Below are 17,269 nucleotides of genomic sequence, written 5' to 3'. Positions count from 1 at the left end.
ACCTGTATTAGGTTATTTAGCAACCCTTTATCCCTTAACAATTTTATCTCTTCAAAAATTAACTATTAAAATAACGGTTATGGCTTTAACTTTTGCCCATCAGATTCAAATATTAAGGAAAATCGATATTCCTAATGCAAACACTTCTAGAAATTCGAATATTTGAAAAACTAAAAACTTCAGTCCCATACAAAAATCAACCTATTTTAACTTTTCCATGTGTTAATAAACCCGAATTATGTGTATCCTCTACTCTAAAACATTATCTACATTTCACAAAAAATTACCGATAAAAAAAAGAAGCCTACCATCCCGTAACAAAACAGCCCTTGAGTAGATGGATTAAGTTGGCCTTAAAAAATAGCAAATGTTGATGTCCGAGGCTTTTTAAAGCAGGGGGATGGAGTCCAAATTTAAATGTTGTCCTTAAATTTTATAATTGTCGTCTAAGTACACCTAATAGTATTTTCGTTCATAAATTTAGGGTTAACTAAATTTTTAGTAAATGCAGAAATTTTTCTTTTTTTCTTTTTTCTATATGTATTCTAAATCTAGTTGTTTTCACATACTTAACTGTATCATATGTTTCTGTTACCTTTTTCATGTTACACCTAGTTATTTATTGCCGTAATCGTTTCGAATTCTTTTTTTCAATGTTATTGTGTATCTTTAAGTGTGGTTATCGCAAAATTGCACCGGCAAGCTTTTAACCGCTACAACGTAATCATATCGGATGACAAGCGAAGGAAAATTTAAAGATTTATCGAATACTTACTTGTATGAAAATTAATCGTAATTTTTCGAGCTTGTCTTTCGGTATAATTACAAGCAACCCGCCCACCCCCTACGCTTATGGGGGGCAAATTTAATCAATAAGTGGCGGTTGTGTTGTGCGATGGTTGGAAATCTGACAAAAGGTTTTTTGCTGTGAATGCGCATAATAAGAAACTACAACGGAATCATATCGGAAGACAAGCTCGAAAAATTACGATTAATCTTCCTTCATTTGTTCAATGAAGTTTTAAGCGAAGTGACTTAACACACATACATAGATTTAAATATTGCATTTGAATTTATTGAGAGAAAAACTAAAACTAAAAACAAGAACGAGAAAAACGTTTATAGATATTTTATCATTTTGTGTAGTTCTGTAGTTATGGTCTTTACAAAATATAAGTTTGTAGATTGATATATTTCTATTGAACAATTTGATTAGTGAATTTGGACATTACTTGTTTTCTTCATTCTTCCCATTAAAACCAAAATTTCTTTAAACTTCTTGTCCGTATGATACTCTTGTAGTATTTTGACGATAGTTTAGGGGTTCTTGTAAGATTGCACGAGGAAAAATCGACGTGAATTAATCCAAGCTTTGATCTAAAACGACAAGTGAATGTCAAAACAAAATACGTTAATGTTCGATTCACTTACGTTAGGCCAAACTGGAAATTAACGAAATCCATAGCAGACCACACGGTATAGGCGGTGACATTGACTTTGTCTTCATAAATTGCGATCAAAACCTCGTCCATGTAAGTCTGAAAGTCAATATTTAGTATATGGAACGTTTTAATCACACACTAGGTATTTATTCAAATTCGAATTTGTGAAAATGGAACTCAACTAAGAGGATTTAAAGCTGATCTGAATGAAGACAAAAAAATAATTTAAAAGTGCTAAGAGTGCGTAGTGAGGAAGCAGTAAATTTTAATCCAGTGTGTTGTGAAATACGTAGAGTACGGGGGCATCGAAAACTGCAACCAATCACAGAAGACTGATAATGCTATATTCTAAAGTGAGACAAAAGACGAGTAATTGATGATGGATAAACTATATATCATCATCTCTTCTACACTTACTTACATATTTCATAGAAAACTAAACTTTGATAAATTTTTAAGGAAGGATTTTCAGTTTTTTTGTTCATTGCAGCATACTACTATAAGCATTCCAGTGCCTTTTACTATTAAGAAATTTTGATATTTTTAGTAATTCATGTAATTTATTTTTCAATGAAATACTGTTTTTTTGACTAAAATCCACGTTTTCTAATAATGAATAAAATATAAAAAAAATAAATGGAACCATAAGATAAATAGAGAGACATTTTTTTATTCTACTTTTTATACGTATAATTAGTATACGGATTTTAAAGTATATATAAAACTGGTTTATAATATTTTATGCAATCATGTGATTGTTTTCAGATATCTTTATTGGGATATTTGGGAAGACAATCTTATTGTTTTATATTATTTTTATTATTTAGAGGGGTTTGGTACTAAAAACAGTTGAAGAAAGCGATAGCGAATCTGAAAAAGAAATAATGTTGTAGGAGTCCCATTTAAAGATTGCATTTTTTCAAGGCAAAATGTCTAACCTGTTATTCACCGTAAGCCACTGGCCACACAAATAAAGGAAAACTTTCTTAAGCTTCATATTCGCACCAGTAAGATCTGATAACGATTTTTGTGAATATTTTAGGTAGGTAAAGATCGTTGAGTAAAATTTGCCACAGCTAATCAAATTTTTGAATTTTACCAGACTACCGAATAATACACTTTTGTAAAATTAATTCTCCAATGTTTTAGCTGTTGATTTATGATGTTATTGACTATGAATTTGAAAATTCAAATAATTTAACGATCTCTTTCGGTCATAGTAATTATTTATGACTATAGAATTGCGCATTAAAAAAATAAAAAATATATAATAAAAGTTTGTAACGAAACATTTGTGATCAAATTTACTAAAACTATTCAGAAGTCGGGAGAAACAATCCATGGAATCTCCACACATGAATATGATCCAATACGAGTCAGGCAACACAGTGCATAAAACCAATGTGTTTAATATACGAGTGACTTAAAAAGTTTACCGAACGTGTTGCATACCATACCTTTTCTACGACCGTTAATTTTTGGCTACATTTTCGCAAGACAACAAGGATACATTCACTGACATGGCCGCCAGAATTGACAAAAATTCAACGCTATTCAAAACATCCGATTGCTCCCAAACCCGTGCGGTAAAATCCCGGAAATGTCCGAAGTGACTGGGTTCCGTGGGAAACGAAACTGACGTGGTAAAGTGACGTTTCCCGCACGCTAGATCGGTGTGTAATTACGCATTTTACGGACGGGAGTTGAAAAAAGTTTTTCTTATCTTTATTTTAGGATCACCCTGTATTGTAAATTTTTAAAAGTAGAAGAACGTTTTAGTATATGTAATCAGTTTTGAGTTCATGATTTATATATAGCAAGGTCTATATAGTTGAATAATTATGGTACTAACCTTCATAAAATTAATACGAGCCCTATCATTTAAAGTCTCAGTCCTTGCATTAAATCCGTGTTCCGTCAAGATGGTTTCGCAGCCGTTGCAGTAGTCGCTAGCGTAAACTATGGAATCTCTAAATGTTGTTGGTGAAGACTGCAATGATACGTTATCAGTTCTTGTTTCATTTCTGAAATGTATAGTTACAATATCAGCCGAAGACGTGTCGAGAGACGAATTTGTGAATTCCTTCACTCTCACATCGTTCCGAAAACTGGGAGATAGATTTAAGTGACTGAGATCACTTACAAAAAACGTTTTGAATGCATTAATTCCAACGAAATCGTAAGTTCCTTTAATGTTTGAGATTTCCGAACGAGTAAACTGAGGCAATCTCGAGACACTTTCTCCTTCTTGTCGACTTAATTTACCAACTTGGTCGATGAGTACTCGAGGGTAGTTTCCTTTTATTATCGGATGTGCAAACCATTCAAACTAAAACATTTAGTATTAAAATTTAGTTCCATATTGAGTTCTACAGGAAAATATAAGGTTAGGGAAAAATGTTCAAAGTTCAAAGATCAATTCAAAACGTAAGCATCAACACACTTTTGCGTACCACAAATGCTCTAGCTCTCTCAGCAGCCTTTTTGTCGGCTCGAGAATTTGTTGCTGGAAGATACCAGTTCAAACTGAATGCCATACCCACTTTTCCTGGAAAACTTAAAATTATTAAGATTTATCACCAAGTCAGTACATCGGTTTAACCTTTTTGTTTAGCTTTGTAGTTTAAGTATATTATAACCGCACTGGTATTCCTTGAATCCTGGATGTTGAGGGACAACTGGGTTTAGAACATCTTCTATTATGGTCTGGCAAAATGTGTGAGCTTCGTTTATAGTAACCCAAAATTTAACGCGGTCGCCAAAAGTTTTAAACAGCAAATCGGTGTAGTCCACGAAGTGTTGCACAGTGGTTTCGTTAGTAAATCCTCCCACTTTTGTCAATTCATACGGTGTATCAAAGTGAAATGCAACCACCTGTGGTTCTAATCCTTTGCTTATGATCAAGTCGATCAGGTTATTGTAATAATCAATTCCTTTCTGGTTGATGCAATCGATGGTACCTGTAAATTGAGCTAGTGGAAATTGAAATAAAATCATAAAATGTACCCTTGGGGAGAATCCTTGGCCAAGAAATGCTAAATTTGTAAAAATCAATTCCGATATTGGCAAACAGAGGGATATCCTCAGTGTATCGGTGATAGGAATCGCACGCTACATCTCCATTTGTTCCATCGGCCACGACATTTGGAAATGCGTGAGTGATATTGTCCCAAAAACTGGGTCCTTTTCCATCTATATTCCAAGCACCTTCGATCGGGTAGGCTGCCGTAGCCGCCCCAAATTTGAAATGATCAGGAAATTTGTAGTTAGATAATCCGAAACCCCTAAAAGGTTTTATTCATTTATTTATTTAATTATTTATTTATTTGTTTGTTATTTTTTTATGGTTACGTCATTTTACAAAAGATTTTCACTAGGAAATACTCAATTACGCATACGAAAACTTAATCAACTAACTTGGAAGGACATGTGGTTCCCAAAGTGGGAGACTCGACGTGGGTCTACGTTGGCATACATTTATATGGAATTTATGTGGGATATATCAGAAATGTAGCTGCAGGGGACCACCGGAACCAGCTAAATTTTAAAAGAAATCTATGAGAAAAAAGGAACCACTGCGAGATTATTTACATTTTAAAATTAATACTTAGCTCGGGTCCTATGATTAACTCAAAAATCCCATTAAGAATAACTAAAAAATAAAGCATAACAAGTTTTCTGGGCGTATTCATCGACTAATTAGATAGACTAGAAAGGCTACGAAAAGTTTGGGTTAGATATAGATAGAGACATTTTTTTAAATTTTATATTAGATTATTTGGTTCATTATAATATACTTACACGCGAAATTGGAGGACAATCGAAATGACCGCTAATAGATATCCACCCTTCATTTTTCCTAAAAAAAAATCACGAATCACGGCAATTGAGCTGGTAGAGTTTTTTGGAAGACAACTCTAAACTCTAAAATTAACAGCTTAAGAAAGAGGAATAACATATTCCGAATAAACCATAAGTTGGATAAAATTTAACAGTTTTATGTGTAAACCTTTTTTTTATGATTGACATATCAGATTTAAAGAATGTATCGAGCTTACGAAAAAAAAAAAGATAACATCGAAATATTGCCACACAAATAGTTGGTCAAATATACTGTAACAATGTTCAAACAATATATAATAATCTAGATTTTTCGGATTGTACGAGGCATATATCGGCATTTTAGCAATCTTGAGGGAAATTTAAATGAAATGTCAATATTGCTATGGATTGCACAATTATGGGCTAATTACGCAAGTCAATTTCAAATTTCTTAAACCTTGCTTACCAATGTCGTGTTATAAAGGAAAGTGGACACAATAAATACTTTCTCTTCGTTTTATTGAGATTTTCAAAAATATATAGCGGTATATATTTCAGTGTGAAAAATCCAGTAAATACAATTTAGATATTTGAAACTTTGAATATATTGCATTCAGGTTTAGCCAATTTACTAATCAGCAATTAAATATTTTGTTAGTTGCTGGTAATTTTCGTTTTTATAAACTGGATAACTGCAATAAAAAAATAGTTACAATTGGAAATGTTTTTCACCCAGCCACATCATCAGAAATTTCCCCCCATAAAGCTATTCATGTGTAGATGAAAGCAGGTACTGAAGTCTAACAAAGTACGCTCCACCTTGCAAGAAAAATGTTTTCAACTTACTCAATTGCTAAACGAAGACTGCTTGAAATTATTATTTTTGAGACTTTTATTGTGCAGTTTTGCTCGATAAAAAATTCGTGAGATAAAGAACATTTTGTGGAGTAGTAGTGCTAATAACAAGTTTGTATAACCAAAACCTATCGCACGGTTTTATTCAACAAATGACGTGCTAATTTTGCCATAATTCAATATTTCTATTGTATTCTAATCGCATAGTACAAAAGGTGTCACGGTCAACTGTCAAATTGTAAAAATATTTCGTTATTGGCAGTGGTGATCGCTGTCACACTTTAGCACAAACCTCGTGGAATATACCCGATTACCTACCAAACCAAATTGTACTAGTTCAAATGAATTTACTAGAAATTATTAAAAAAGAATCAAAAATAGCTTGTTCTGAAGGTGTGTATTCTACGTAAAAATTTGATGGCAATAAAAATAATATTGAAATCTCACTCTAGAAATTAATAAGTTTAATCAAATTGCTACTTTCCCGATGTTCCTTGAACAAATTAAATATGGCAACACATGGGGCATGAATGAAAAGTGTAAAGAACCAGAGGCAATTTAATGCTCGGTGTAGACGCAGTGTACCATACGGTATATTTTATTTATTTCACTGAGCGCATCATTTTGCTTTTAATTTATGGAAAAGCTGGACAGCGTCGCTGGGTAATATACCACGGTTATATCATCTTATCATTTAAATAAGCTCGGATGCATATTCATTATGTAGCTCATTATGCGGAGACTGAAATAAAACATGCTAGTGAAAGGCTATGAAATATTTTTAAAAAAGTAAAAGCAAAAAAATTGTGTATTTGAAAAACGTTTTATGTAGTGATTAGCCTATTCAAGATTTTTCTAATAAACTTCCACAGGCTGTGGCGCGATAGGCTGACTTTTTCTGCATTTTTTCTCCATTAGGTTTGGTCGATAATATCGACATCCAGTCAAAAGCTGTGCAGAAGTTATTCTACACGCTCCAACAAAATAAATAAAATATACTATGTGGTGTATGCTGTCTATAGCTCGAACTAAATTGCTTTATATATATATATATATATATATATATATATATATATATATATATATATATATATATATATATATATATATATATATATATATATATATATATATATGTTAAGGGTTGAATGACATTTTTCGGTAACTTCATATTTTTTTTGTTTTGGGTTAACTTTTTATTTTCGCGCTGTGTATACAACACCCCCACCATACCCAACCTTGGTTAAGCCGCGCGAAAAGACAGACTTGCGTGAGCGTCCGTAGTGCGAACCACGAAAAAACAAGCTGTCTTTTGTGACCGGTTCGCGAGAACCCCGCGCTGTGTTGTGGTCCTTACCATCCCCAACCCTCCAGAAAATACCCCTAAGAAGACCCGGCCGAGCAGACGACGACGCGGGAAACCATCAAGGTGGGTGATTAACCGTTTCGGGTGTTGTATGTCCTACCGTTTTCTTGCCGCTCTTGTCCTTCCCCCAACCCTTTACATATTGGTCCTTCTCCCCAAATCAGAATCAGTCTTTTGGATTTTTATAGTCATTCACAAACTTTAGTAATTTTAAATACATGTTCGCTATCGTGAACAGGTTAGCAAAAAACGTGTAAAGTTTGGAGCGCAAAAAAGCGGTTTCTTAAAGTGTTTACCGTCGTTTCGAATTGCGGCCGTCTTTTTATTTCATTCGTTCTAAGCATATTTTTTGCGTGCTCAAATTCTTCTTCCTTTTAATTTACGTGGGTACTTTGTTTCGAGACTTAGGTGTGCATTTGTTTACAAAACGATTTACAATGTCGGAAATGGATAAATTTATTGCTAAGCGGGATTTAACACTTAGACGCTTTAACGATATATTGTCAGCGGGTCAGAAAGCTCGCGTTGAACCCGATGATGATGAAATTTTATGCAAATTCCAGTGCATGGTGGAGGATTTGCCGAGTTTAGTTAGCACTTTTGAGTCCTTGCAATTGGAAGTAATCTCCTTAGCGAATGATTCGGAAAGAGATCGACAGTTTGCGCTTCAAGATCACTTTGATCAGTTGCATTATTCAATTCGATCTATTGCCAAGCGATTATTTGAGAAAGTGGAACCTAAGGCAGGCTCTCCGGTACCATCTGTAGTTGGTCGAGAGTCGCAAAGAAATAGTAATCTCCGACTCCCCCGTATTATCATTCCGAAATTTGATGGCGATTTGAAAAATTGGCCTACATTTTTTGATATGTTTAACACGTTGATCCATAATAATTCTTCCCTTTCAAACATTGAAAAATTTCAATTTTTAGTGTCTTATTTGGAAAAGGATGCTCTCAGTGTGGTGAAGAATTTGCCAATTAAGGATGCCAATTATAGTATAGCTTACAATGCCCTCGTGAAGCGTTATCAAAACGATCGATTGTTGTTAACCGATTATTGGCTGTCGATCTTTCGGGCTCCGACTATGAAGAGTGACTCGGTTGTTGAACTGAGGAGATTGCTTTCAACATTTTCAGAGAATCTTGCAGCTATCGATAAATTCGATATCGACTTGTGGGATTTTACAAAATTCAATTTGCTTTTAGAGAAACTCGACCCGACTCTCAAGACGAGGTTCGAACTCAAATTTTGTGATAAAGATATCCCAACTTTTCAAGATTTATGTGATTTTTTGGAACAGAATTGTAAAGCTTTAGAAAACTCTTTAGTTACCTCAAAAGGTATTACCCCTACCAAGAGGCTTGAGGTTTCGAAGCGAGTTTCAACCGATACACGTAGACCCACATCTATGATAGCGACGTCTACCCCTCCGAGTGCTGATGTGAGTTGCATCGGTAAGTGTTTATACTGCCCTATGGACTACCATCCTCTGACAGAGTGTGATTCCTTCCTATCTCTTGAGCCCCCTCAAAGGCATGTGTTCATCAAGCAACATCGTTTGTGCTTTAATTGCTTCGCGCGATCCCATGGTGTTGGAAGATGCCCCTCCAAGATTAATTGTCGTGTATGTGGCAAGCGCCACCATACTTTAGTGCATTTTGGAAATGCTACTACCCCCTCCCCGTCGAATGAAGCTCCCCCTGCTTCCACCAACCAGGAAGGTACTATCCCTAGTCCGGTGACCATGATGACCAATCTCTCCTCTCAAAAGGTCGTGCTCTTTGCCACTTGCTTGGTGTCCGTTTCGAATAAATCTGGCAGACTTGTTACTTGTCGTGCACTGTTGGATTCAGCTAGTCAAGCCAGTTTTGTGACAGATTCCTTTGCGAAGAAATTGGAGCTTCCAAGGTCTCTCTCTCCGACACCAATTCAAGCCCTCAACCAAATGTCGACGTCTGCGTTAGGGAAGGTTGCCCTGAGCGTGACCCCCTCCCAAAAAAAATCCCCTGCTCTCCATATAGAGGCTTTAGTTATACCATCTATTTTTGATAAGGTACCCTACCAGGTGATTGATAAGCAGAATCTAAAACATCTCAGGTCCCTACCCTTGGCTGATCCTCACTTCTGTGAACCCAACGAAATAGACGTGCTTTTAGGGGCAGAAGTTTACGGAGATATTTGTTTGCCTGGATTTAGAAAAGGACAGAACGGCGGCCCATGCGCTTTTCGGACCATCTTCGGATGGGTTGTTCTAGGAAAAGTGAATTCTTTAGAACCATCTTCTCCCTTTAGTTTTTATACCACTGTGAGTACTGCTGTTGATGTTTCTTTGAAGAGATTTCTCCTGAAGACAAATTGTGTGAGGAGATCTTTCTCTCTACCCATTCCCGTGCCCCTTCAGGTAGATACGTCGTATCCTTACCCTTTAAGGATAAACACCCTTCACTTGGTGAATCTTACCCTCAAGCCCTTAGGCGATTCCAGTTGTTAGAGGCGCGTTTGGCCAAGAACCCAACTTTGCGATTAGCCTACAACGAGTTCTTGAGAGATTATTGGGAACAAGGTCACATGGCACTCGTTAGCGACCTGCCCCATCTCCCCAAGGTTACTACATTCCTCATCACGCCGTCTGGAAGCCACATAGCGAACCCCTTAAATTGCGTGTTGTGTTTGATGCTTCAGCCAAAACTTCCAACGGACGGTCTCTAAACGATCTTCTATTTACGGGTCCCAAGCTCCAACCCGACATTGGAGCCATTTTGCTCATCTTTCGACTGTACTGTGTGGTTTTCACCACCGATATTCGTCAGATGTATCGTCAAATCCTAGTGAGTGACGCCGACCACCTCTTCCAGCGGATTCTGTGGCGTTTTGATCCCCGCGAAGCAGTGCGAGAGTACGTCTTGTCAACGGTGGTCTATGGACTAAGTTGTAGCCCATACTTGGCTATTCGCGTGTTGCGTCAGCTTGCTAGGGACGAAGGAGCGCGTTACCCGTTAGCAGCCCGTCTCCTAGATTGCCAAACCTACATCGACGACATTATCGGAGGAACAGACTCGTTGGAGGAAGCCCGTGAGTTGAGGGATCAATTAGTATCGCTGCTAAAGCTGGGTGGTTTCGAGTTGCGCAAATGGGCGAGCAACTCCCCCGAGTTATTGAGTTCACTCCCCGCTTCACATCATCAACCCGTTTCCCTATGCGGAGACGACAATCCCAGTTTAAAGGTGTTGGGATTGCAGTGGTGTCCCTTACGGGATGTGTTCTCCTACCGCATCCAAGTAGCGGATAGGACGTGCACAAAAAGGAATATTTTGTCGCAAGTAGCCCAAATATACGATCCCCTAGGTTTTTTATCCCCGGTCGTGTTGACTGCCAAAATTCTCCTACAGAGGCTTTGGTCCCAGGGCTCGATTGAGATGCACCTCCCCCCCGCGACATACTCGAAGATTGGAGTTCGTTTTCATCTCAGCTGGACAGTCTTTCCCTCGTCGGGTACTGCCTAGCAATGGCGTCCAGGTGGAGACGCACGGATTTTGTGACGCTTCGGAGCGCGGATACGGTGCAGCCGGGTATCTGCGAAGCATCAGAGAGGGCCATATCTCTGTCACCCTTCTGTGTGCAAAGAATCGGGTAGCGCCTTTGAAGCGAGTGTCGATCCCCGTCTGGAGTTGTGCTCAGCGTTGCTGCTCGCCCAACTCGTAGATTTCGTCCGATCCACTATAGCCTCTGAGTTGACTATCACGAGAGTATTCGCCTGGAGTGACTCCAAAATTGCGTTGTCTTGGATAAAGTCCTCCCCCCACAGATGGAAAACTTTTGTGGCCAATCGCGTGTCCCTCATTCAGGACATCATTTCCCCCAGTTCCTGGCATCACGTCGCCGGTTCATCCAACCCTGCTGACTGCGCATCCCGAGGGCTTTTCCCCGAGCAAATATTAATCCACCCCTCTTGGTTCTGTGGTCCCCCTTGGTTACGTCTTCCGGTGGAAGAGTGGCCCACCTTCGACTTCACCCCCGGAGACGATCTGGAACTGGAACGTAAACCAGTGTTGACTTGTGTGTCCACCCCTTTAGTTGACTCGCTCAGAGAACTGTTAACCCGTTTCTCGTCGTTACGAAAAATTGAGAGGATGCGGGCTTATTGTTGTAGGTTTCTAAATAATTGTCGTACCCCCATTCCCAAGCGAGCGCTTGATAATTTGTCTTTTGCAGACACGTACCACGCCCGCACATTGCTCACAGGATACGGCCAACGTGAGGTGTTCGCCGGTTTGATGAAGTGTCTTCGAAACGGTAAACTGTGCCCCAAACCTTTACGCTCCCTAGCGCCCTTTATCGACGAGCACGGTCTCATTCGAGTCGGTGGCAGACTCCGAGGTTCTGCGCTGTCTTTCGACGCAAAACATCCTCTTCTACTACCTCGAGACCATCGCTTTACCGAACTCGTTATCGAAAAGTTCCATAAGGAAAATTGCCACCCGGGCCCCCAATCGTTGTTGTACCAGATTTCACAACAATTCTGGATTTTGTCCGCCCGCAGAGCAATTCGCCACACCCTATCGCAGTGTTACCGATGCTTCCGTGTCCAACCTTCTTGTGTACAGCCATTCATGGCTGATTTATCCCCCGTTCGTGTATCGCAAGTCAAGCCATTCGCGCATACCGGTGTCGATTTCGCCGATCCAATTTCCATTACCCTTGCGCGAAGGCGTGGCGCTAAGACTCAGAAAGCTTACATTTGCCTATTCGTTTGCATGGCTACCAAAACCATCCATTTGGAATTGGCTTCTGAACTCAGCTCCGACGCATTCTTGGCCGCTTTTCGGCGCTTTGTCGCTCGCCGCGGGCGTTGCACTGACATGTATAGTGATCAGGGTAGAAATTTTGTCGGTGCTAACCGGTTGTTGGTACAGTATTGCCAGCAGTCCGCCGACCAGTGTGAGGTGCGCTGGCACTTCAACCCACCCTCCAGTCCTCACTTTGGAGGTCTTTGGGAGGCCGGCGTCAAGTCGGTAAAGATCCATTTGTTTCGTGTGATAGGCTCTCAAATCCTGACTTTCGAGGAAATGTCGACAGTGTTAACTCAGGTGGAATCCATACTGAATTCCCGCCCATTATGTAGTTTGAGTTCCAACCCAAACGATTTGCATAGCCTTACTCCTGGGCATTTTCTGACCCTGGAGCCCCTATCTGCCCCTCCCGACGACCCTTTAGCTAATCTGAACACTAACAGACTCACTCGTTGGCAGCTCGTGCAGCAGTTGCATCAGCACTTCTGGGACAGATGGCATCAGGAATACCTCCACCAGCTGCAGTAACGGCATAAGTGGAACACCACGACTAACCCCCCGAAAGTTGGTCAGTTGGTTTTAATTAAAGACGAGAACCTCCCCCCGTTAAAGTGGCTTCTGGGCCGCATCACGCGCTTGTACCCCAGTACCGACAAGGAAATTCGCGTTGTGCAAGTGCACACGGCCAAAGGCACTTTCGATCGACCTTTGGTCAAATTATCTTTTGTCCCTAACTGTTAACCTGTTCAAGGGGCAACCGTGTATATAGTATAGGATAAGTTTATGGGAAAAATTGGGTATTTTTGGGAGGCCGGAATGTTAAGGGTTGAATAACATTTTTCGGTAACTTCATAATTTTTTTGTTTTGGGTTAACTTTTTATTTTCGCGCTGTGTATACAACACCCCCACCATACCCAACCTTGGTTAAGCCGCGCGAAAAGACAGACTTGCGTGAGCGTCCGTAGTGCGAACCACGAAAAAACAAGCTCTCTTTTGTGACCGGTTCGCGAGAACCCCGCGCTGTGTTGTGGTCCTTACCACCCCCAACCCTCCAGAAAATACCCCTATATATATATATATATATATATATATATATATATATATATATATATATATATATATATATATATATATATATATATATATATATATATATATATATATATATATATATATATATATATATATATATATTGAAGGGAAAAAAATAGGTGAAACGTAATGTACTTTATTTTCGGAAAACACGTTGAACAACTTTTTACATCGAATACGAAATATCTAATTTGCGTCCTTTTTGTATAATTTACTTTTTTTAGTGTTCGAAGTGTTTTCGGAGCGCGAGCATTGAAGATGCCAAGTGAGATTTTGGCGAAACGTCTGCAGGATTCCAGTCGGAGTTCAACAAGCGAACGGATGATGTCCCGGAATATAGTGTCATCATATATATATATATATATATATATATATATATATATATATATATATATATATATATATATATATATATATATATATATATATATATATATATATATATATATATATATATATATATATATATATATATATATATATATATATATATATATATATATATATATATATATATATAACAATCTACACCCTTCTTTCTGTTGAGGCTATTACTACAACAGTTAATATAACACATCTCTAAAAACTTACATATACAACGTCTGACTTATGTAACGATGGGGTAATGTCTTTAAGATTGGAATAGAAAGATTTGAGGGGTCTTAAGTTGTAATTGGCAATTTTTATATTAGTATCTTTAAAGATCCTAATCAGAGCCGGGGACAATCTATCTATATACTGTAGTTTGCCAAAACTAGGCAACTCATTATTAACATTAAGCTGTGGTTGTAAAGCATTAGGCAGGTCTGTAGTGGTACTATTACAGGAGAGAATTTTATTTATTAACGATGGTGGGTATTTATTATTAATTAGTAGGTTCCTTAATAACATTAAGTTCTTATTTAACAGACTATGGTGACAAATTTTTTTAATGCGATCAGTCAATGCTACAATCATATTGATCTTTTGTTTTTTAGGGTGATACGATGTGAAGGGAATGTATCTACCGGAACTAGTAACTTTTCTATGCCAATCAAGAATAACTAAATTTTCACTAGTGCGAATGACCTTTGTGTCAAGGAAAGGGACTGAACGATCTGTCTCAGTCTCCACCGTGAAAGTGAGATCGGAATGAAAGGAATTGAAAATTTCAAGTGTGGATTCGATGAGGTTAAGTGGAACTGCTGTTAATAAATCATCCACATATTGATATATGAAGGGGAATTCAAAACTAACTCTGTCTATCACATAATAAAGTAATTTGTTCCTAACAATCTCAGCAATCACAGGGGAGGCCGCACCCCCCATAGGAAGGCCCTTCACTTGTTGGTAGAATTTTCCATCAAATGAGAAAAAAGTATTATTATATAGAAAAGTTACCGTATCCAAAAACTCCTTCTTAGATAATGTACAGTTGGGCTCAACCAAGTCAAAATGTTCCTCTATAATATCAACAACTAACTGTAATGGAATATGAGTAAATAAGGACACTACATCGAACGAGACAAGCGAAAAATCAGATGGTAAAATAGACTCATTAATACGCTCTGCAAACTCAAAGCTATCTTTAACCCTAAACTTATTGAAGCTACTAAAAGACTTATAAAGAATTTGACTGATAAATTTAGCTAAGGGTTGCGTCGACGCACCTACACATGAAACAATCGGGCGTAAAGGGTAACCATCTTTATGTATCTTCGGCAACCCATAATATTTGGGGCAGACACCATTGTAGGTTTTGAGGTTACGAGCCGTGGTATCATCAATATAGCCAAGGTTGTTAATTTTCTTGATAATATTATTGCATTGCGTTTCTATTGAATGTGTAGGATCCCTTATTACAGGTAGGTAAGTGTTAGCATCATTTAATAATATGAGAGATTTTTCTAGGTAATCTTCTTTAGTCATAGCCACCGTGACATTACCCTTATCAGATTTAGTGATAACCAAGTTAGGATTAGCTTTTAAAAATCGTTTCGTACGACGCTCTATATCATATGTAGGTGGGGCGACACTAGTAACAACACTAGAATTAATGTAATTAGTGATGAGATTAGTGGCCCTCGTTCGCAGGAGGTCTCGTTTTTGTTCATCTGAGTTCTGGATAGTGATTTCTACCTCAGAGAGTAGTTTAAAGATATCTATATGTTGAGGTGACACAGGAAGGCTGAATTTAGGACCAAGCGAAAGAAAACCCCTAACATCATCAGGAATCTCAATATTGGACACATTCTTGAACCAATTAGAATTGTCAGTGGTATATAAATCACTACTATTAGCTTTCCTTGATTTTAACTTTCGAAGGTTAGACTTTTTTATCTTGTTAAATAGTGTGTCATATTTAATGTTTTGTGTATATAAAAATTCGTCAAGGACTCTAAATGGAATGTTACATCTTAAGAAATCAACAGCCCAACTAAGTCTAGATTCCAACATCTTAATTGCTCGACAGGTGTCATAGATAGTAATGTTATGTAATTTATGTGTTACCTTCTGAGTTAAAAATTCTATTTGTGAAGTGTTATTGTGGTTGAGTCGTTGAGGTATCTTCCAAAAATGTTGTGTACTATCCTCCAAAAATCGGGGGGTAAGGTGCAATCTTCTACATTCTAACAAGAAGACGCGTCTGTTACGTTGATGTGCAAGTCTTATATTAGTGTTGGTGACCGTTTTTAGTGCTCTGGCCACAGCTGGTCCAAATTCCATTGTCATCCTCTGATAAAATGATCCCATGATCTACGTCTACAAGAAAAAGCGAAGGACAGTAACGGGGCTACTGGTAACACACAAACAAACTGTTAATTATTGGGATCACCCCAACTTCGATGGATCGCCGTAAAGGGAGCAATAAAAGATGTTGAAGCTCAAAGCAAAGTGGCAATTTATTGTAATATCTAGCTTTCGCCCATGGATACAGGCTTCATCAGGACACTAAGTCATATAGAGAACAAAAAAACACTTCATCAGAGTTAACAATCTAACCAAAAAATAGTGAAAAAACTTACACAACACGCCTCTTTCAACCTCTACATATAGAGAGATGACATTGGTATATAAAATAAAGTGTTTCGCCCGTTCTAACTATCAACATAACACTTGATGGATAAAATTTATGGAAAAAATTTACAATTGTAAAAAATATTAACATCCACCACAACGTTACAAAGCAATCCCACTAACATAAAACGTTAAGGTCAATAAAATATCCGGATTGATAAAATTTTAAAAGATGAAAAAAAGGCCGATTTGTTACAAATGACACTCCGTATTGTCGAGAAGGAAAACTAAATGTGCGGGAACTTATTAACAAATCGCAATAACCTAAAAAAGCCACAACCAAAAAACCAGTCAATGATACCAACTGTACAGTCAACCATAATGTATAGAACCTCTATACACCTTCGTGTGTGGACTGTATCTTGCTCTCGTACCGTCAAACGCACTTTCCCTTGTGGTGGTCAGTTCGGTACTGGCGCGCTGGGCGGCATCCCTTTGGCTGCACAAACGGTCTGGCACGCACTTGGACCGTGATTGATGCATGATAGTCACGTGACTCTGGCGTGTTCACACATAGCGGGGTTTCACATATAGCAACGAAAACTAATAGGTTCTTAACATGCCCCCCGCCTTGAAAGAATGTAAGTTGTTTCAAAATGAGAAAGTTCAAACTAAACACTTATTACAATGGTCAAATGAAACTTAAACATGATGACAAAGTGTCAGGTAGAAAAATGAAAAATGTAATTTAAAGGTTAGTAATTGGAAGCGGACACAACTTTAGGACAGCGCGTTTTATCACTCCCGATGTGGTCTTGACTGAAACGACGCGCACAATATTGTCACTACCTGGATGAAGTTCAACTATACGCCCTAGCCGCCATTTGAACGGGGGTAAATTGT

At 38.1% G+C, this 17,269-nt stretch overlaps 3 protein-coding genes across 3 annotated transcripts; 1 reads left to right on the top strand and 2 right to left on the bottom strand.

Moving 5' to 3' along the window:
* Positions 1-1,172: 1,172 nt before the first annotated feature.
* Positions 1,173-15,939, bottom strand: LOC132701411 (myrosinase 1-like). The gene is made up of 8 exons (XM_060669291.1): positions 15,860-15,939; positions 5,244-5,301; positions 4,391-4,726; positions 3,896-3,998; positions 3,484-3,771; positions 3,295-3,432; positions 1,432-1,538; positions 1,173-1,377 (listed from the first exon to the last, which is right to left on the bottom strand). The coding sequence occupies exons 2-8, from the start codon at positions 5,294-5,296 to the stop codon at positions 1,254-1,256; spliced, it is 1,149 nt and encodes a 382-aa protein (XP_060525274.1). The 5' UTR covers positions 5,297-5,301; positions 15,860-15,939; the 3' UTR covers positions 1,173-1,253.
* On the top strand, positions 10,297-12,804 carry LOC132701409 (uncharacterized). The gene is made up of 4 exons (XM_060669290.1): positions 10,297-10,806; positions 10,956-11,055; positions 11,111-11,632; positions 11,699-12,804. The coding sequence occupies exons 1-4, from the start codon at positions 10,297-10,299 to the stop codon at positions 12,802-12,804; spliced, it is 2,238 nt and encodes a 745-aa protein (XP_060525273.1).
* Positions 12,846-16,649, bottom strand: LOC132701408 (uncharacterized). Its single transcript, XM_060669289.1, has 3 exons — positions 16,166-16,649; positions 14,573-16,111; positions 12,846-13,010 (listed from the first exon to the last, which is right to left on the bottom strand). Exons 2-3 carry the CDS (start codon positions 16,100-16,102, stop codon positions 12,846-12,848), a joined length of 1,695 nt encoding a protein of 564 aa, XP_060525272.1. The 5' UTR covers positions 16,103-16,111; positions 16,166-16,649.
* Between the last annotated feature and the right edge of the window lie 620 nt (positions 16,650-17,269).

Source organism: Cylas formicarius, unplaced genomic scaffold (assembly GCF_029955315.1).
Source record: "Cylas formicarius isolate icCylForm1 unplaced genomic scaffold, icCylForm1.1 PGA_scaffold_4__25_contigs__length_36172078, whole genome shotgun sequence".
NCBI lineage: Eukaryota > Metazoa > Arthropoda > Insecta > Coleoptera > Brentidae > Cylas > Cylas formicarius.
Note: the sequence above shows the minus strand (reverse complement) of the source record. Positions and strands in the feature narration are given on the sequence as shown.